The sequence below is a fragment of the Aegilops tauschii genome, chromosome 5 (genome assembly GCF_002575655.3).
Source record: "Aegilops tauschii subsp. strangulata cultivar AL8/78 chromosome 5, Aet v6.0, whole genome shotgun sequence".
In the NCBI taxonomy this organism is placed as follows: Eukaryota; Viridiplantae; Streptophyta; class Magnoliopsida; order Poales; family Poaceae; genus Aegilops; species Aegilops tauschii.
The window spans coordinates 468083794-468105684 of record NC_053039.3 but is presented as its reverse complement, the minus strand read 5'-3'; the positions used below and the strand labels follow the sequence as shown (position 1 = coordinate 468105684).

Sequence of the window (21891 nt, the reverse complement as noted above, 5' to 3'; positions counted from 1 at the left end):
AAGATTGATGTTGAACCACTAGAATATGCAAACCCTCATTGCAACGCATATTGTTTTTTGCTATTGTAACACTAAAAGGAATACATTGGTTTTCTTTTTTTCTTTCGGTTTTTCTTTCGGTTTTCCTTTGGTTTTTTATTTTTCTTTTTCATTTATTTTTTATTTTTTACTATTTCCTTTTTAAAATGCGTGAATTTTTCTCAAGTTTCTGATTTTCTTAAATGAATGAACATTTTTCTTTTTTTTGTCTCATCAGTTTCTTCAAATGCATGAACTTTTTAAAATTTTGTGAACTTTTTCCAAATTCGCAACCTTTTACAAATCCCACAAGCTTTTTTTGAACTCATGAACTTCTCCAAGTTCATGAACTTTTTCCAATTTTCTTGTACTTTCAGGGTTTAACTTTTTTAAAAACTTTATGAACTTTTTCCTCTTTTTTATTTTTTTAAAATCTTTGAACCTTTTCAAATCCACAGACTTCTTAAAATTCAGAAACTTCTTCTCAAATTAGTGAACTCTTTGCAATGTCATGAACCTTTTTAAAATCTGCAAACAAAAAAATCAGAAAACTTGCTCCAAAACTTTCAGCTCGCTTTGTGAATCGAACGAACGAGTCCACGTGAATGAATCAAACAGTAAACGTGAACGAATATAACATGTGCGAAAGAGTGGGGTTTGTGAAGCAGCCCGCTTAGGCGCGTAGTGGGCACCAGATCGACTAATCGGCGCTGGTTGAAGGAGTCCGTGTTTGGGTCGGTCTATTTCATTGTCAGTAGGCAGTAGCTGGGGTGATCGTTTCAGTGTTCGTGGAGTGCACAAAAGTCTATGTTAGTAGCCGGCCAATTTGTTTTTCCACTGTAATTACTGCCGATGTTTTCTTCACAATGGTGTGGAGTCTATGTTAGTAATCGGCCAATTTGTTTTTACATTGCTCAACGCTATCTTCTCATATTTTTGCACATTTTCTTTGCCAAGTACAAAAGACCCCCTTGGTAACTCCTTCATATGACAAAAATATCCTTTGGCGCACAAAACTGAGGAACGGTCAGCTACAGTGAACTCGTTTTATACGACTTACAAACAACAGAAGGCAGATTCTTCAATCTGCTCGGTAGACTCAAACTCGATCTCTCTTAACATTGGCTATTAAGTTGACAATTTGACCATGAGTTTCTACTCAATATGACCCAACACCGAAGGCTACTCATGCCTCGACCCAGAAATTCATGCAATTGTCTTCACACAAACATCGTTTGAGTTGAACTCTTAAAAGCCAAGACTGTCAAAAGATGATGTTACCATCGATCAGTCAGAGAAAAGGTACACATTATTAGTCTTGTCAGTAAATGAATACTAATGTAAAGAACCTAAGTAACTTCATGTCTGGCGTCTGACATATCCAGAACACAATCAGAAGGATAGCTCTTCAAAATGCCTAGCCGTCAGAACCAAAATCCATATCAGAAGAGCTATACTCATTCTTAAGTTCCACAACAAGACACCCGGAAAACAGCTCCAAGTCAGGCACCCGAATACAACACTCAAGCTCAACGATGCTTATCCCTCGCACCCTTGACCTCATGGGTGAGCATCCTGGGAGCAATCGCCATCGCCATGAGCTCCTGGAAGAGGAGCTTACATGCGTACGGTATATGAACCTGTGCAAGAGAACATAGACAATACGATTACTTACTCTGGCAAAGCGAGCCAAGGAAGATAGCTCAAGGGGCCATTTGGAAGTATAGTATTTCTTGATGAGGTTTTGGCATTCAAGTCAAATCTGAAATAAAGATGGCCTAGGATCGGAGCAAAATAAAGAGGGCCTAGGATCGGAGCAAAATAAAGTTCTACTTACCTGGACAATGTCAGTTTTGTTCTTGCAGCCTCTGCATTCGAAGGAATTCTTCTTGAGATTGGCAATGGCAATGAGTCCACACTTCTCACAAACATGCACTCTGTAAGCATCGCTCTGGTCAAATAACCTTTCCTTCAAGAAAAAAGCAGCTCCATGAGCAATCATGCAATCCCTCTCCATTTCTCCAAAACGGAGACCACCATCACGTGAGCGCCCCTCTGCTGGCTGTCTGGTCAGTATCTGGACAGGACCACGACCTCTAGAGTGAATTTTGTCATCCACCATATGCTTAAGTCTCTGGTAGTAAGTTGGACCTAAGAAAATCATTGCAGTCAATTTTCTCCCAGTATGACCATTGTACATGGTCTCAAATCCACGCATCTGATAGCCACACTTGTGCAGTGCTTTACTGATGTTATCCACCTGAAATGTAAGTTAAAAATTAATGAGTACAGACACATTAAAAGTTAAGTTTAAATGAGTTAGACAAGAGGTTACAAACGCTATTAAAAGATCACATGAGGAGATTGATATATTTTTCTTGAGAACAATTAGAGTAGAAGATCAATGAGTCCCCAAAAGATTACTCACCGTAACATCAGTGAAAGGAGTTGCATCTCCTTCCTTTCCCATGTGAGCCGCGACTTTACCCATAATACACTCAATCAGCTGGCCAATAGTCATACGGGATGGAATAGCATGTGGATTCACAATGATATCCGGTGTGATGCCTTCGATTGTCCATGGCATGTCCTCTTGTGTGTAAGTCATTCCAACAGTTCCCTTCTGACCATGCCTACTGCTGAACTTATCTCCTATTTGTGGTATGCGCACTGATCGCATTCTAACCTTGACAAATCTTAAACCATCAGCATTCGTTGTCAACAGAACCTGCAAACAAACTTACTTAGGAGCTGTTTGTTTGAAACTGAAAACACCACATAGAAACATAAAAGTGGTGGCAGAAAGCCAAAAATAAACAAACCTGATCCACCATCCCACTTTCACTGTGACGCAGAGAAGTACTATGATCACGCTTTGAATATCTAGTAGCTTGCCCTTGAGCATCATCTTGTGGAATTGGAGATGTCTTCCCAATAATGACATCTTCCCCAGAGACCCTTGTTCCCTGATACATGAATTATTTATACATTATAGGCAATCAGCAGCACAGTTGAGTGATAAAGATAAGCCTAGAGTAACAAAGGCCTCTACTTACCGGTGGTGCAAGGCCATCATCATCTAATTTATCGTAAGACCCATGGCGCATTCCCTACAAGGAAAAATACAAGAATGTTAGTTCATCAGATCTGCTTAGAGAAAATGCATGATGAATTATACAAAAAATCACCATAGTGTTCTCCCTATTTGGTCGACCAAATTCCTCTTTGACAAGAGTTCCCATCTTCTTTTCCTCATCTCTGCATATGGAGTTTGAATTATTAGATTGGGCATTTGGGTAAATGAGTGAGTGGCAGCATGCTTACACTAGAATATGCTGAAATGCTAGCTGTACCTGTAAGAGCGGAAAAATAGTGATCTGAAGAACCCACGATCTATTGAAGATTGGTTCATAATAACCGAATCTTCTTGGTTATATCCAGAGTAGCATGCAATAGCAACAATTGCATTCTTCACAGAACACCAAAGCAAGATATTAATAATTACATAAAATGCAAAGATCCAGAATATGATTAAAAAAGCAAACAGAGTGCCCCGAGTTAAGATTGTTTACTTACAATGCCAGCTGGTAACTGCCTGAAGTGCAAATGTTCCATAGCACGAGTAGTAACAAGAGGCTTTTGTGGGTAGTACAGAACGTAGGCCAATGTGTCCTGAATCCAAATGGTGGGTGATGAAGGTTCAAACCAAGACCGACCATCAAACCAAGATACCAAGACAAATGGCACTCACCATTCTTAACTGATAGTTGGTAACATAGATTCCCATGGCTTGCTTTCCCATAGCAGACTGATATGTATTACGAGGTGACTGTAATCAAAGAAATGAATTAGACATGTTTAAAAACATATGCAGTGGATTAGCATTGTGTAAGGGGATGAGTCACCTGGTTGTGATCAGGAAAAGGAATAATTGACGCACACACACCAAGTATCAATGAAGGGTGGATCTCACAGTGTGTATAAGTCTCAGAATATGCCTCCCCTGGATTATGCCTCGAAGTTTCAAGGTCCTGAAATTTTAATGTGTTGGCATTACTAGCAGAGCATGAATCGAGGATGAAGGAAAAGCCTCAGCATAAAGAAATGCGAATAGAACGAAGAAACAAAGATGTTTCATGTAAAGGAATGCCAATAGAATGGAGAACTTGGTCAGCCCACAACTATTCAATCAGGTATACTTCAAATGCAAACAGAACTTACACGTATAGTCATAGAGATCATAGTAGTTTCTTCCTCTTCAGTGTCTATGTACTCTATAAATCCTTTGGCAACCAAGTCATGCCAACCTTCATCAGGAGTCTCCTGGATGACCATACAGTAGGATAATATACGAGCATATGAGAAAAAACATACATGCATGCCAATTCAAATTTGAATAAAAACTAGCATAAATTAAAGAATATCAGACCCTTTGCTGCAATGCTCGGATATGTTTCTTCTTAATTAGAAGCCTCTGGTTTTCAACGATAAACAGTGGGCGACTGCAACGCCCATAATCAGTATAGAGTCGAAGTTCTTTCAGACGAATATCACGAACGACACCAACTTCAGTGTTGACATCAATCTGAAAATTAACAACATTCAGCATGTAATTTTGAGACCTGGATCTCATTAAAAATCACATACCAGCAATTAATGGCTTTCTTCTTAACATGTTCTATGCTAAAGAAATTCAAGATGTATATGTTTACAATACATCTTGAAAATGATCTTTACTTTGGATAGCAAGCAGATATCAAACAAAGTTAGGGTTGCATATGGAAGGGCAACAAAATCACATCAGTTTTATTAATGGAGTGCTCCAATCTATTAAATATACAAATTATGCAGATAATATATGTTTTTCAATACTCATATCCATTCTGCTACGATGCCAGCAGCTTTTAGCATGAAACAGGAGAAGCAGGGTACAAACCTGTCTTCTTAAACGACGAAGGGTCTTCACCAATAGGTCAGGATTCCTATGAATTCCAACCCAACAACCATTGACAAATATTTTAGCAGCTTGAGGAATGACTGCCGGTGATATCTCCTGTTAAAAAAGAATCAAGAACGAAATCAGTGACTGTTGTAACTGGTAAATGACACAAAACTTTAACCTTGGGTAAGATAGGCAAATGAAAATGCATGCGCACACATTGAGAAGGGGAAACAAACCTCAAAATTTTCTGTGCCCCACTCTTCCAAAAATTCCAAAATAGGATTTGCGGCAGAACCAACAGTGATATAAACCATCAAGGCAAGATTTTTAACCAAGCCACAAGCCTGAATAAAGGTGTATAGAATATAAACCATTGACCAACTCCTTTGACAAAAGAGAATTTTAGAATGCGAATAACTTACCTGTCCTTCAGGTGTTTCAGCAGGGCACATCATTCCCCAATGAGAATTATGCAATTGGCGAGGTTTTGCCAGTTTCCCTGTTAATAAGATATTAAGATCAATAACCTAAGGCGAGGTTTTCAATGGGAAGTAATGTATGACAACAATTTGAGCAATATCAACCTTCACGCCCAATGGGAGAGTTCAACCTCCGAAGATGTGATAATGTAGAAGCATACGTAAGGCGATTAAGCACCTTGGTGTCAAAAGAAGAAGAAATATTAAGAATACATACGGGAACGTTCGTTCGCTAAACCAAATTGTATTAAAGCATACACGTGAATGTGACATGCAAATGTACACACCTGAGACACACCGGCTCTTGTACCAGCTTGGTTAGCCTGTCCCCAGTTTCCAGTAGCAAGGGAATACTTCAAGCCACTAGTAATGGTTTTAGCTTTAATAGCAAATTGCAAATTAACTTCCTTCCCATTATCGACACACTGGGTTCAACAGAAACAGCAGTTAGCAATTAACAGGACTGAGAAATAGACAGAGGATGGTCATTGAAACAAGGGAGAAACCTTCTGAACATATGACCTCACATCCCTCGTCAATTTCCTGAAAAGCTGATTTTGAAAGGAAGAACAACATAATTAAGCTCCCAGCTGAAGAAAAAAGAAGATATAAACACACTCAAATTTGCTAGCATATTGTAACAAACCATTCTGAACAGTCCTCCAAGCAATGGACCTGCAAGGTCGAGCCTTTTGTTGCCGTAATGATCTCTGTCATCTTCAGCTCTTCGACCAAGAGCACACATCAACAGGCGGTGAATAATATACCTGCATAATGAGGTAGGAAATTAGCCTATCTGCTTTGTAACAAGCTGCATCATAGAATGCAAACTTTTTGATTGACAACAGACTAATGTGCAGAATGGAACACATACCCAAAGTAGTATGCCTTTTTAGTTTCACAGAATTCGCCTACACCAACATGGGGCAGCATTTCCTTTTGAAGTATCTCTTTCGCATACCTAAGTTAAGGAGGTGAGTACTAAATTTTTTTACTCTTCTAGCAAAAAATGTAGAGACATACTTTATTCTTTTTTCTCGAGTTACACCAACTGTAGCACCACGCTTTCCAATGTAGTCCAGAGCAACCTACAGATAAGGCTTGTCAAAGCTTTACCCATGAAATAATATCAATGTAGCAACTTATATAACTACTTAAGTTCCAACCAAAGCTCAATTTAAGATGTGCCCCAGCAAGCAAGAACAATTTAGTTTCATGACATAAATTCAAGTAGATGTGATATCAATGCAAGTAATAAAGAACAATTTAGTTTCACTTATCAATAGCTCAAGGAATACCTGCTGATTTTGAATGACAAAAGCTTCCTCCAAAGATGGGCGCAGCAATTCCATCATTTGTGTATCGGAGAAATCGTAGCATATGTGCTCCAGTATATCTTTGTCAGCAACAAATCCTAGTGCTCTAAACACAATGATGATGGGAATATCTGCACGAATGTAGGGCAGAGTAGCACGGATATATTGACCAGATGAACCCTGCAACATAGGAAACACTTAATAGCGTTAACATCCTAACATTAGTTCAACTCACTGCATTCCCACATATATATGCCATGTAAGAAGGCAACCCTAGACTGATACGCATGCATCTGTGACGAACTATTTGCAAGGCTTCAGTAAGTTACTGACCCCTTTCGCGCCTGCTCGGGAAAGCATCCGAACAAACATGCTACTAGCAGGTCTGTTCTGGTTCTCTGCCATTGAACGGACTTCACCCACATATGCAAACTTATTTGGTTGCCTCTTCTTAAACACATAGACATGGTTAGTGCTCATCTTCTCCTGGGCAATGAGAACCTTTTCACTACCGTTGATTACAAAATATCCTCCTTGGTCATAAGGGCACTCTCCAAGTTCTGTGAGATCCTTTTCAGATTGTTGAAACAGTGTGCAGTAACTAGAACGCAGCATGATTGGAACCTGCAGCAGGAAAAACAGTTAGAAATCAAAGAATACAAACAGCGCATACTACAAGCATGTGTCAAGTTGTTAGCCACAACACCTTTCCAATGAAGACTTTCGGATACTCCGCAGTTTCTGTAACTTCTTCACAGTCATGTCCTTTCTTTACAACTCTGTATGATACATCTACATAAAGTGGTGCTGAGTATGTCAGATTCCTGAGCCTTGCTGATTTGGGGAACAAGGTAGCAGTCTCTCCATCAGCTTCAGTCATCATTGGTTTGCTCAGATAGATTTGACCAAAGCTGATCTTGTGGAGTGTCTAGAGAAGAATCAATACCATCGTAAGTGATAGATCAAGGAAAATGGTGAAAATAATAATTAGAAAGCATGGTTTAAACTGAAAGGGCATTAGCAAGTGTGCACATGGTAGCATTAGCAACATTCAGAATTTGCCATGAACTCACAGAGGGTCTATGTGTGCATTTTCTTTGTTAAGTAACAGAAATACGTCTACACCATTGTTGGCATGCACTTCTATCCTAGAGATGTGAACTGTGCTCATGTAAGGCTTATAGCTCATGAAAAAAAAAAGTTGGACTCTGATCATGCCAGCCAGAAACAACATTCATCTTCAGAACTTGTGGGGCAGTTCATTCCCTATTACCATAGTGGATATATTCACTTATACTGATTAAAGCTTAACAGCACCCACATTAACGCTGTAGTTCTTGTTCGCATAGGCAGGGCATTTTGTTAAGAAAACAGCCAGTGAGAACACTTGAAATATACATTGTTCAGTGGACTATAAGACACCAAGGCATAGTCTGGCAACACAATGACTAGAACAACAATGACCAGCCAGTTCTTCACATTTTTAAGGAAAAGGGAATTTGCCCCAGCTCCATTTCAGTTTCTAACCTTTAGCATAAATATATCTTTATTTCACTTGTAACATTTATTCTATGGAGTATAGAAGAACTGATGTGCCTTCTCACACCAGTGTTAAAAAGGTCCTCATAGTTTGTGATTACATAATTAATTAATTAATTAATTGGCTTCAACTCTATTATAACAACACAATAGTTACATATTTCTGGATTTCCCAGTACAATTTCATCAGTTTACACTGATGAAAACAGGCAAAATAACAGAAACCGTCTTGACAGTCAAAACCCTGAGACAAATACCCATGAGAAATAACTGAAACTAGCCAACAAGCATGTCTGCAAAACTCATTCTAAGCATTCCTAGTGCCACACTCTGAAATTCAAGCTCTAGCTGCTATCCGAAAGGGAGCTTGCAAAGGAGCTCTCATCCGAACACAGCCAAGCAATTCCACCCTTCAGAATCAAAATTCAATCCAACCACCACCAACACAGTTATTTGTTGCTTATCATTGTCAAAATTCTCAGACCCCCACCATAAAACACCAGCAAGCAGCCGAATACTCCCGCAAAACCCTAGCCGGTCATCTATTTTAGCAGCGCCCCATCTAATCTGAGACCCGCCCGTCACCAGCTAGTCGTACCAAGGCCGCCAAACCCTAACCGACCAAGCTAAGAGCAAAAATTAAGCCATATTTGGTATGGTCGGGAGGGCAACCTCGGCGAACTCGGCCTGGCGGCCGGGGTTGTGCTGCGACTCGGGGCGGATCTCGATGTCGGCCGACTCGTCGACGATCTCCTGCATGGTGTTCTGGATGAACTCGTCGAAGGAGTCGAGCTGCTGGCGCACGAGGCCCTTCTCCTCGAAGTAGGCGGAGATGACGGCCCAGGCGTCCTCCTGGGTAATCTCCTCCTCGTCCCGCGCCTCCTCCTCCTCATCCTCCCCGTCCCCGCCGCCGGCGTATCCCCCCTCAACCTCCTCCTCAGCTCCGTACCCCCGGTGCTGGAGGTGCTGGTGCCCTCCCATATCCATCTCCATCCCCTCCTCGTATTCGTCGTCCTCCATCGCCGGAGCGAGCCGCAACCCTAGCGGCGCTCGGGGATGGGGTGGGTGTGTCGGCTCTCCGCCTCTCGCGAGGGGGAGAGGGGAGATGGGGGGAGGGGCGGAAGCAGGAAGTGAGGAATTGGGGGCGCTCCGCCGATCTGGTTCAGTCTATATTGGGGGCGCAGGGGAGGTCGGTTTCCACTTTCCAGTGCGGGTGTTTGTGCGCTGGGCCTGTTTAGGCCTCGTTTGGTGACGACGGAAAGTGGGCCTGATGCGTATTAGTAACAGTCCAGTACCATGTAAAAGGGCCGGGTATAGCCTAAAAAATGTTAAAGGGCCGGAAACAATAAAAATAATATATATATTATATATAAAGAAACTAATAAAATGATATAAAACGGTACCGCCTCTGTAAACTTATATAAGGCATTTTTGCAGTTCTACATTATACTACTAGTTTATAGAGGGAGTAAAAAGCATATGCTGACAATATATACTTAGTTCTTAGTTTCAGTCAATTGTTAATGTGTTATTAGTCAATGGAGTCAGTTTGTTTGCTAAAAGGAAAAGGATAATTTCATGTTCCCAAAATGAAAACTCTCATGCTACAACTATAATCGTATATGAGCTTTCCATGTAAAAGATGTGTACTAATTAAACTTGCTACTTAACTTTTTTTTTTTTGCAAATACACTTGCTACGTAACTTGGATGCACTATATCTTATTTGATGTGGACACCCAGAGAAGTTACAGTGCCACAAGTCTTTGTGATGTTATGGTGCTATGGTAGCACTATCAGAAAGTTGAAAAAATATGAATATTTGTGAAGATGAAGATACTACAAAAGTGCTCTTTTGATCCTGAGCTCACATGCTCTCTAATGAACAGTGAAATTCAAAAAATAGTAAAATGATGAATGGTTTAACTTCCTATAAATTTTTGTGACGAAATGACATTCGTAGAGGTCTGATGAAAAAATCAATGCTTCCAACAATAGTCTTGTCAAAGCATCATTTTTTTTGCCCGGACATCCACGAATGTTATTTTGCCACAAAAGTTTGCAGACAGTTAAAAGTTAAAATATTCATCAATGTTATAAAAAATGGAATTTTTTTACTGTTCCGGATTTAGTGTTCATCAGAAAGGATGTGAGCTCGGGTTTGAAAACTCCATATACAAGATACTACTCCCTTCGTTCCAAACTATAAGATGTTCTAACCTTTTTCCAAAATGGATGTATATAGACGCATTCTAGTGTGTGTTTGGTAGCATTTCCAACCTAGCATGGTTGTTCTCCACTCATACATGCTCAGTGTAGACATGTTGAATACATGTATTTGTTGTTGTTTGTTAGTGGTGTATGTGCTGAGATATGCTAACCTGAGACTCTGTATGGCAGCTTGCATCTGTTTATACATGTCGGTCGGCGCTGTAGCAACCGGTATTTTCAAATAAGCGAACAAAACATTTAAAAAATGTGATCAATTTTTTGGAAGATGGGAAAAAATAAAAAAATTGATAATTTAAACATTTTTAAAAATTCTAAAGTTTTATTAAAAATTTAAATTTGAAATTTTGTTCTTTTTAAAATTTTAAACAAAATTTGAAAATCTGAATTATTTTGAAAATTTCAAAAATCCGTTTGTTAAATTGTAAGAAAATTTAAAATTTCTGAACATTCTTTGAAAATCTTAACAAATTTTGAAAATTTGGACATTTTTCAAAAAAAAAAAATTTAAAATCTGGACATTTTTCGAAATTTTGAACAATTTTTGGTATTCTCAACATTTTCTAAAAATTAAATTATTATTTACAAATTCTGAACATCTTTTAAACACATTGTCGCTCGCTTCGCTCATGCATGCTGACCAGTGAACGACTGTTGGGGTGTTCTCCCTTCGTGCATGCTAAGAGGTTATTTGAGCTGAGCCCGTGCATGCTGAGGAGGCACCGTGCAGACTACCAAACACCCAAAAGTGGGTCAGGAAGGAAACTCTTGAGCTCATGCACCCTCCATAAACTTTTGAACAATTTTTGGTATTCTCAACGTTTTAGTGTATTTGTTCACCCATTTCAGTTTGTACGCAATCCATATTGAAATATTCAAAACGTCTTATAATTCAGAATAGAGGTCGTAGATGATAATACAATCTTGCATACCACAAAAAATCCATTGAAACCACGACACATATTAAGAGAACCAAAAGCACAAATTCTATGGTAAATAGTAGCTTCACATTTTCTCTCTTTCTCTATTAGAGCTAAAATTCATAGCAATTTTTGTATTTCTCTATTACACAACTCAAATTTAGACATAGATTTGTTTGACAATATAAATACACATTGTGTCAATGTCATCCGAAAGTTTTGGTTCTCTTCATAACCACCCTCGTAGACACTTGTCACGACAGCTAACGTTCACTCACACCACTAGGTGGCTGATACGTCTTCAACGTATCTATATTTTTTATTGTTTCATGCTATTATATTATCTATCTTGGTTGTCTTATATACATTTATATGCTATTTTATATTATTTTTGCGACTAACCTATTAACCTAGTGCCTAGTGCCAGTTTCTGTTTTTTTCTTGTTTTTGACTTTTACAGAAAAGGAATACCAAACGAAGTCCAAACGAAATACAACTTTACGGTGATTTTTCTTGGACCAGAAGAAACCCATGAGACTTGGAGAGGAGGCCAGAAGACCTACGAGGCGGCCACAAGCCGTAGGGGCGGGGCGCGCCCCCAGGGCTTGTGGGCCCCTCGGAGACCTTCCAACCCTAGAGCATAATTGGTTTGCTGCCAAAAATTGGCCTGCCAATGTTTGGCATTGTGTCAATATATTGGCAACTACTTGGTTGGCTACGAGTTATTTTGCCTATTTCACATAAAGTTGCTAATAGTTGGCAAGTCTTGGTATTGCCAATATTTGGCAAGCCAAATATTGGTAGCAAACCAATTATGCTCCTAATCTCAGCACTATAAATCCTCAAATATTCCCCCCTATGTCAGAGGGCACACCAAAAATACTTTTCCACAGCCGCAATCTTCTGTTCCAGTGAGATCCTATCTTGGGGCCTTTTCCGACATTCCGCCGGAGGGGGATTCGATCACGGAGGGCCTCTACACCAACCTTGTTGCCCTTCCGATGATGTGTGAGTAGTTTACCATAGACCTACGGGTCCATAACTAGTAGATAGATGGCTTCTTCTCTCTCTTTAATCTTCAATACAATATTCTCCTCGATGTTCTTGGAGATCTATTCGATGTAATCTTCTTTTACGGTGCGTTTGTTGAGATCCGATAAATTGTGGACTTATGATCAGATTATCTATGAATATTATTTGAGTCTTCTCTGAACTCTTTTATGCATGATTGAGACAACTTTGTATTTCTCTCTGATCTATCGATTTGGTTTGGCCAACTAGATTGGTTTTTCTTACAATGGGAGAGGTGCTTTGTGATAGGTTCAATCTTGTGGTGTCCTCACCCAGTGACAGTAGGGGTAGCGAGGCACGCATTGTATTGTTGCCATTAAGGATAAAAGATGGGGTTTAATTATATCATATTGCTTGAGTTTATCCCTCTATATCATGTCATCTTGCTTAAGGCGTTACTCTGTTCTTTTGAACTTAATACTCTAGATGTTGGGGAACGTAGTAATTTCAAAAATTTCCTACGCACACGCAAGATCCATCTAGGTGATGCATAGCAACGAGAGGGGAGAGTGTTGTCCACGTACCCTCATAGACCAAAGCGGAAGCGTTATGACAACGCGGTTGATGTAGTCGTACGTCTTCATGATCCGACCGATCCTAGCACCGAAGGTACGGCACCTCCGCGACCTGCACACGTTCAGCTTGGTGACGTCCCACGAACTCTATATCCAGCTGAGGTCGAGGGAGATTTTCGTCAGCACGACGGCGTGGTGACGGTGATGATGAAGTTACCGGCGTAGGGCTTCGCCTAAGCACTGCAACGATATGACCGAGGTGGAAATCTGTGGAGGGGGGCACCGCACACGGCTAAGACAACTGTCAACTTGTGTGTTCTAGGGGTGCCCCCTTCCCCGTATATAAAGGAGCAAGGGGAGGGGGCCGGCGGCCTTGTTGAGGATATAAGCCTTAGAGTCACCCGCCCGGAGGGGCCGGGTTATTCATAATGGTCATCGCCTGAAGCCCGGCGCCAAGCTTGAAGACGGCGGGCCAAAGATGGGCTTAAGACCCGGACGTGGCTTAAGGCCCGTAGTTACAACCGCTATTATGGTAGAACTTGTAGTGTAAGGCAAGAATAGTTGAGAGTCCGAGCCGGACACTCTTATGAGCCGGCCGGGACTCTGAGAGCTGCTGGGCGTCAACCTCTCTATATAAAGGGACGACCCGGCGGCGGTTTGGGGACAAGCAAGATAAAACCGATAACCAGGCAGGGCGGTTTAACTCCTGGTCGTCGAAACCCTAAGCAATTCAACCTCAACTGGACGTAGGCTTTTACCTTCACCGTAAGGGGCCGAACCAGTATAACCCTCGTGTTCCTTGTCCCGTTTAACCCCTTTAAGCTTCCTAGCTGCGATGGCTCCACGACTAAGTCCTAGCATGAGGACATCTGCCGTGAAAATTCCACGACAGTTGGCGCCCACCGTGGGGCCAGCGCACGGTGGATTTGAGTTCTTGAAGGGCAGCTTCAAAGGGCTCAAGGGATACGCTGTGGGCCGGATGACCAAGAGTCGTCGCGGCAAGCTCTACATCGACGATGCAACCTGGGGCCCCGACGCCGGCTCAATTGAGTACGGGTACCGGGTCCCCTTCGGCGGAATTCATGTCTTCATTGGCAAGATTGGTGAGCCGGGCCCCGAGCCGGATCTCTGCGTCGGTCTCATCGAGACGGCTCAGCGTGCACGACCCGCCCGGGCCCTACCTGCCTTGAAGCATGCTTTTGTGGGATGTGTTCATGAAGGACTCTCTGTAGGGTCTGGATCTGGTGATGAGACGGCCGCCTGCCCTGACGGCGAATCGTCCACAGATGAGTCAAACTCGTTGTATCAAATTCAAGATGGCAGGCTCAGGGGTTGTTCCGATGGTGACAGTATTCCGGACCCTTTTGAGCCGCCAGCCGGGTTGGAATCTTCATGGCCGGTGCACAGCCTGTTCAAAACCCTGCCGCTGGGTCAGGAAACCCGGTACCCTCGCCGGCTCAGGTGCTGATGGATCTCACGGACAAGATGACGGCCTTGTTGACCGCCGCGGTTGACCCGGCGGATCAAGCTCAGCATGACGCGGAGGTGGCACAGTTAAAGTTAGATCTAGTGAAAGCCAAGGAGGATCTGGCGGCGGAAGGGATCAGGATGGCTGCGGAGAGGGCGGCTCTCGACGCCCAGACTCAGTTGATTCAGGCGCGGTCCTTCCGGCTCACGATGGATCAGAACGCGTCCAATGAGGTCATGAGAAGGAGGCATCAAAAGGCCCAATCTCGACTCCCTCCGGTTTACGATCCTCGAAACCTCTTCAACACACCAGGAGCAGGGTCTAGTAACCCGCCGGAGGTCATAGTGCCTGGGTTTGGGACACCTATTCAGCCACAAGTGATGGGGCCTCCTCGAGTGAACCCTGCCCCGCCTCAGTATGTGCCAATACCACCGGGTCACTATGCTAACCCGCTGGAAAACATGGTCGCCGCGGCAGCACGGCTGGCGGCTCTCCCAATTGACAGCGACTCTCCAACGGCTGTTGAAACCCGCCGGGTCAGAGAGCTCCTGCAGACAGTGCTGGCGCAGCAAGAGGCGTACTCTTACAGCCGGGACAGGATCCATTCAACCCCTCGTCCAGGCCGGAGCCCGAGTTATAGCAGACACATGGCTTCAGCAACCGGCTCAAGTAATGTCCGACGCCATGACTTGCCACCTGGCCATGGCCCGGCTCATAACGGAGCCTTTCATGCAACAGGCCAAGAAAGAGCGCAGCAAGAGGCGGAGCAGGTGCCTCAGTTGACGGCTTACCAGACACCCCCGGCTTATCCGACGACTTCCGTCGACGTGGGTATCCCTACGAGGACTGGAGGTGTCCCTTGTTTAGTGCCGGCTCTCCGCAATGAACGTCTACCTAAGGACTTCAAAGGGCCTAGGAAGGTGCCTAATTACACGGCTGATTTACAACCCGGAGCCTGGATCGAGAGTTACGAGATGGCCATGGAATTGCTGGAGGTCAGTGAAGCGGCGATGGCCAAGTACTTCACCATGATGTTAGATGGGACTGCCCGGACTTGGTTGAAGGGGCTGCCACCGAATTCCATCGGGTCTTGGGCTGAGCTGAAAGCCCGGTTCATCCAAAACTTCAAAGATACCTGTAGGTAGTCTATGTCAATTGTGGATTTGACTAACTGTAAACAGCAGGAGGGTGAGTCTACGACACATTGGGTTCGCCGGGTCAAAGAGATAATACATTCATCTGATAAGTTGGACGCCGGCTCTGCAGTCTTAATGCTGGAACAGAATTGTCGCTTCCTGCCCCTGAAAATGAAACTCGGGCGGCTCAAGCGTGATTGTAATGATATGGGTACGCTGATGGCGGCTCTCGTCAAATATGCCGACTCTGATAGTACCAAGGACCCCGCGTCGGATGATGAAAGGACAGGGAAGGGAAAGAAGAACGACAACGGCAAGGGTCCTCAGCATAACTCGGTGAACCAAAGAGGTGGCAAGCGTAAGGCCGACGGCAGTCTAGAGTTCGTGGCTAACGCCAGCTCACAAGGTAATAACCAGCGACGCAAGGGGAGGCCACCTCCCCGAGCCGGCGGGTCAGGCCCGACGCTGGAGCAGCTTTTGAATGAGCCTTGTCCAAGGCATGGCTCTAGGGAGAAGCCAGGTACTCATCTATGGAAGGATTGTGCAATCATGAAGGCCTTTAAAAATTCCAATGCCTTTAATGGCAACAATGGCCCGGGCGGCGGCTCAAATCCTAACCCTCAGAACGGTCAAGGGGGCTTTAACCAGCAGTATGGCCAGGGTCATCAACAGCAGCAGGGGGGTTATCAGACCAATCCAAAGCAGCTTAACGGTGGACAGTACCATGTATTTACCACCAGTCTGTGTAAGCGAGATCAGAAGCTTCATAAGAGGGCTGTGAATGCTGTTGAGCCGGCAGTTCCACGCTATTTAAGATGGTCTGAGCAGCCTATTGTGTGGAGTAGGGAGGATCACCCTCCCCGGATTGATAACCCGGGTCACTTGGCCCTGGTGGTGGCTCCTCAGGTGGGAGGATATAAGTTCACTAAGGTGCTCATGGACGGAGGCAGCAGCATCAACATCCTCTATTATGAGACTTTCCGTCGTATGGGATTGATTGATAAGAACCTCAGCCAGTCCAATACTGTTTTCCATGGCGTAGTGCCTGGTAAGTCGGCTTATCCAGTTGGTAAGATTGAATTGGAAGTGGCCTTTGGAGACGAGTACAACTACAGGGTGGAAAAATTGACCTTTGAGGTGGTCAAGATAAGAAGTCCGTATCATGCCATATTCGGGCGGCCGGCTTACGCCAAGTTCATGGCACGGCCGTGTTACGTGTATTTGCAGCTCAAGATGCCGTGTCACAATGGGACCATTACGGTTCATGGCAGCCGGAAGGTGGCCTTGGAGTGTGAGGAAGGCGATGCGGCTTATGCAGAATCTGTTTGCGCAACAGAGGAGTTGAAATTTTACAAAGACAATGTTGATCCAACAGATATGACCTCTCTGAAAAAGCCGACTACGGAGCATGAGCCGGCAATGAAATTTAAGTCGGCTGATGATACTAAGCTTGTTGATTTCGTTCCAGGTGATTCATCTCAGCAGTTCAGCATCAGTGCCAATCTGGATCCAAAATAGGAAAGCGCGCTCATCGAGTTCATCCGTGAGAATAGGGACATTTTTGCATGGAAACCTTCTGACATGCCAGGTGTACCTAGAGAACTCGCTGAGCACACCCTCAATGTTGATCTGAAATTTAAGCCGGTCAGGCAGTTCCTTCGGCGGTTTAATGAGGAGAGGCGGAAAGCCATTGGTGAAGAGGTGGTCCGGCTCTTGGCGGCCGATTTTATTGTTGAAGTCTTCCACCCAGAGTGGTTAGCTAACCCGGTGCTCGTGCTCAAGAAGAATGGCACCTGGCGGATGTGTGTGGACTACACGGACTTAAACAAGGCATGTCCAGCTGATCCTTTTGCTCTTCCCCGTATTGAGCAAATCATTGATGCTACGGCGGGTTGCGAGCGCTTAAGTTTCTTGGACGCTTATTCTGGATACCATCAGATTAAAATGGCAGTTAAGGACCAGGAGAAGACGGCGTTCATCACTCCCTTTGGAGCCTTCTGCTATGTGTCTATACCTTTTGGACTCAAGAGTGCACAGGCGACTTATCAGCGTTGTGTGCAGAACTGTCTTCATAACCAGATTGGGCGCAATGTTCATGTCTATGTAGATGATATTGTGGTTAAGTCCAGGGAGAAGGAAACTTTGATAGATGATCTGAGGGAAACCTTTGATAATCTCCAGGTCTACAAGATGATGCTTAACCCGGCCAAGTGTGTTTTTGGTGTTCCTGCAGGCAAGCTCTTGGGTTTCTTGGTTTCTAACAGAGGCATTGAAGCTACCCCGGAGAAGATCAAGGCAATCACCTCTCTGGCTAAGCCGGCGTGTATAAACGACGTCCAGCGCCTGGCGGGTCGTATTGCTGCTTTAAGCCGGTTTATAAGCCGTTTGGGTGAGAAGGCCATGCCATTGTACCAGTTGATGAAGAAAACTGATGACTTTGTCTGGAATGATGCTGCTAATACTGCTTTTGAGGATTTGAAGAGACAGCTGGCAGAGCCCCCAGTCCTTGCTGCTCCGGTTGACAAGGAGCCTTTATTGCTGTATGTAGCTGCTAACACACGGGCCGTCAGTGTGGCTGTGGTGGTGGAGCGCAAGGAAGAGGGCAAGGAGCATCCGGTTCAGCGGCCGGTTTATTACGTCAGTGAAGTGCTCATCGAGTCCAAACAGCGGTATCCACATTGGCAGAAGCTTGTTTATGGTGTGTTCATGGCAAGCCGGAAGCTTAAGCATTACTTCCAGGGTCACCCTATCACTGTGGTTAGTTCTGCCCCCCTTGGAGATATCATCCAAAACAGAGAAGCTACAGGGAGAGTGGCTAAGTGGGCTATAGAGCTTGGGCCTCATGGCCTAAAATACGTACCACACACTGCTGTTAAATCTCAAGCTTTGGTGGATTTCATTAACGATTGGACAGAGCTACAAGTGCCCGAGGAAAAGCCGGATAACACATATTGGACTATTCACTTCGATGGGTCCAGGCAGTTGGAGGGCTCGGGGGCTGGAGTTGTGTTGGCTTCCCCTAAAGGTGACAAGTTTCATTATGTGTTACGGTTGATGTTTCCTTGCACTAACAATGCGGCTGAGTACGAGGCCTTGCTCCATGGTCTTCGGATGGCTAAGGAGATGAGCTTGAGCCGGGTAAGGTGTTTTGGCGATTCAGACTTAGTGGCTCAACAAGTATCAGGCAAGTGGGACTCCAAGGACCCTCTCATGGCGGCTTATCGCCGTGAAGTTGATGCCATTGCTGGCCACTTTCAGGGTTACCAAGTAGAGCACATCGATCACAGGAAGAACGAGGCGGCTGATGCATTAAGCCGGCTGGGCTCTCAGCGAAAAACGGTGCCGCCTAATACTTTCCTAGACGTCTTGCATAACCCTTCTGTTAAGGTACCTACAGAGGAAGATTTGGCTATCCCTGACCCGGAGGCACAGTTGGTGGCAGCTCTCCATATCACCCCGGACTGGACGGTGCCATACTTGGCTTACATGACCCGGGGAGATTTGCCCGAGGATGAAACTTTGGCCAGACAAATAACCCGGCGGTCTAAGTCAATGGTTGTTATCAATGGTGAGCTGCATCGCCGCAGTGTTACGGGAGCGTTTCAGCGTTGTGTCTCCCCCGAGGAAGGTCAAGAAATCTTGCGTGAGATTCATGAAGGGGATTGTGGCCATCATGCCGGCTCAAAATCCCTTGTGGCCAAAGCTTTTCGTCATGGTTTTTATTGGCTGACGGCTCATGCTGATGCGGAGGACTTGGTCAGTAAATGTGACGGTTGCCAGAGGTTCTCACGACGGGCTCATGTGCCGGCTCAAGAGCTGCGGATGATACCAATCACTTGGCCATTTGCGGTCTGGGGGCTCGATATGGTTGGACCTTTTAAAAGGTCCAAGGACAAGAAGATCCACCTCTTGGTGGCAGTTGACAAATTCACAAAGTGGGTTGAAGCAGAGCCAGTTAGCAAGTGTGACGCAGCCACGGCGGTTCAGTTCATGAAAAGGGTGATCTTTCGCTTTGGCTTTTCACACAGCATTATAACTGACAATGGTACCAATCTGTCCAAGGGTGCCATGGAGGAGTTTTGTCAACGAGAGCATATTCGACTTGATGTTTCATCAGTGGCTCATCCTCAATCCAATGGTCAAGCTGAGAGAGCTAATCAGGAGATTCTGAAAGGCATCAAGCCCCGGCTTTTGGTCCCTTTGCAACGGACGCCGGGTTGTTGGGTGGAGGAGTTACCCTCCGTGTTATGGAGCATCAATACTACTCCTAACAGGTCTACGGGTTACACGCCATTCTTCATGGTTTATGGAGCGGAAGCAGTCCTCCCCAGTGACATCCGTCATGACTCGCCTCGAGTGGTGGCTTATGTTGAGGCGGATAATGAACAGGCGCGCCAAGATGCTCTTGACTTGTTGGACGAACAACGTGATGTGGCAGCAGCTCGATCAGCGATTTACCAACAAGACCTGCGCCGTTATCACAGTCGCCGAGTTAAGTCCCGGGTCTTCCAGGAAGGTGATCTAGTGCTCCGGCTTATCCAAGATCAAACAGATGCGCACAAGCTATCCCCGCCTTGGGAAGGACCCTTTGTGGTCAGCAAGAACTTGCACAACGGGTCATATTACCTCATTGACATTCGGGAGCACAAAGATTCACGCAAGTCGGAGGAGGAGACCCGTCGGCCGTGGAACATAGCTCAGCTTCGGCCTTATTACACTTGAGCCACCGGCTCTCGTGATGTACATATTTTTATAAGTCATGTATATATTATGATAAGCAATAAAGCAGGACCTCTGTCCTTTCTCCTCCAAAGGTGCATGTGTTATTTCCATTGCAGCATTACATGGTCACTTGGAGGTGGATCCGGCTTACGATCGTATTCGAATCCAGCCGTTAACAGTATGATCACCTGGGGGCTTCCTGTTCAAACATGGGTCGTATTCGAACCAAAGAGAACATAGCTGTCGATACCCACTTGATTGGCACACTGCCGAGCTCATCGGGGAGTTTTCTTGATCATATTTGAATCATAACTTAACCCCCTTTGGGAACCGATGTGGATCGTATTCGAATCAGCGTCGTTAAACAACTTTTAAGATCATTTGGGGGCTTCCTGTTCAAACATGGGTCGTATTCGAACCAAAGAGAACATAGCTGTCGGTACCCTCTTGATTGGCATCGCCAAACCCACTGGGGGCTATATGATCGCATTCGAATCTTAGCATAACCCCTTTGGGACGGGCCTCTGGTCGTATTCGAACCGGAAGCCCCTAAGTTGTTTCTGATTTACAACGAGTTCTTCTGATTGTCTCAATGGTGTGCACGGCGGTTCTCACTCCGCCGGCTTAACTTGGATTCACAGTGTTAGTCACACACAATCAGCATTATCAAAACTGGTACACCGGAGTTGAGGTACCAACCTTATTATCCGGGTTACATGAACCGGATGCATACTTGAAGGCTTGTAAGTATGCTATTATGGTTACATCAAGGACACAATTGAGGACCAGTCTTTGGTGACTTAGATTCATATTCCGGGTTATGTATATGAGACTATAATTCTCAGTGCGATAAGCCGCCTAGAGACCGGTGACTTGTTTTTCTATGCAGGATGGTTAAAGACAAGCTATTCGAGCTTAAGGAAAATAAAAGATCAATTATGACCCGGAGGAATATAAGGAAGCCACTTCAATGGAGTTAAGCATTCAACAGGTGCACGATGGCACGACAAGGTTAAAATGTTGATCCTACCCTATTACAAGACTCCCCGAGTCCAAAAGATGAGGCATTGTTTTCAGATGTAGTCATGAGCCGCCTACAAGTTAAGATGCTTGTCGAGCTGAAGCTTCCGGCTCATCCCTCTCCGCTCCTCCGGCTGTTCCCATGACCTGGAAGGTTGACGATTTCCAGTCAATGCCGCTCAAAGCTTCGAATTGAGCCTCCTCGTCAATTAACCCGGCCGGGTTAATGTCTGGGGCAAAAGTGTGCTTACGAGTCGGCGGGACCAAGCTGACGGCTTCGTAACGCGGAGTAGGGATCCTCTGATTCTCTGCATCGTAGCCCGGCTGGTACTTGGTTAGATCAGTGTCATTCCCAATCAGGGTGGCCATTGGGCGCACGATCTTTACACAGGCAGCAAAGTCCTTTTGGTCGAAAGGGGTGCCGTCTTCCTTCAAACTGGGGTAACCAAGTGCAATGTCCGCCGGGTCTAGCTCTGGAAGGAAAGCCTTGGCCCGGCTCAGAGCAGCTATGGCTCCG

General features: G+C 44.7%; 1 protein-coding gene across 1 annotated transcript; it reads right to left on the bottom strand.

The window, feature by feature from the left end:
- Positions 1-1232: 1232 nt before the first annotated feature.
- Positions 1233-9452, bottom strand: LOC109785353 (DNA-directed RNA polymerase II subunit RPB2). The gene is made up of 25 exons (XM_020343950.4): positions 8967-9452; positions 7462-7683; positions 7089-7379; positions 6738-6935; positions 6463-6527; positions 6314-6400; positions 6086-6206; positions 5946-5990; positions 5727-5864; positions 5545-5617; positions 5383-5459; positions 5197-5304; positions 4955-5071; positions 4448-4603; positions 4240-4341; positions 3924-4049; positions 3770-3847; positions 3595-3690; positions 3372-3487; positions 3207-3276; positions 3075-3128; positions 2841-2984; positions 2447-2746; positions 1856-2278; positions 1233-1658 (listed from the first exon to the last, which is right to left on the bottom strand). Exons 1-25 carry the CDS (start codon positions 9312-9314, stop codon positions 1548-1550), a joined length of 3666 nt encoding a protein of 1221 aa, XP_020199539.1. The 5' UTR covers positions 9315-9452; the 3' UTR covers positions 1233-1547.
- Positions 9453-21891: the final 12439 nt, after the last annotated feature.

Excerpts from the sequence above, each read along its gene's own strand:
- LOC109785353 (XM_020343950.4), bottom strand. The coding sequence starts at position 9,314 with ATGGAGGACGACGAATACGAGGAGGGGATGGAGATGGATATGGGAGGG. Across the intron at positions 5,460-5,544 it reads CTCTCCCATTGGGCGTGAAG|GGAAACTGGCAAAACCTCGC; the intron begins GTTGATATTGCT and ends TCTTATTAACAG. Across the intron at positions 2,747-2,840 it reads AAAGTGGGATGGTGGATCAG|GTTCTGTTGACAACGAATGC; the intron begins GTTTGTTTATTT and ends GTTTGTTTGCAG.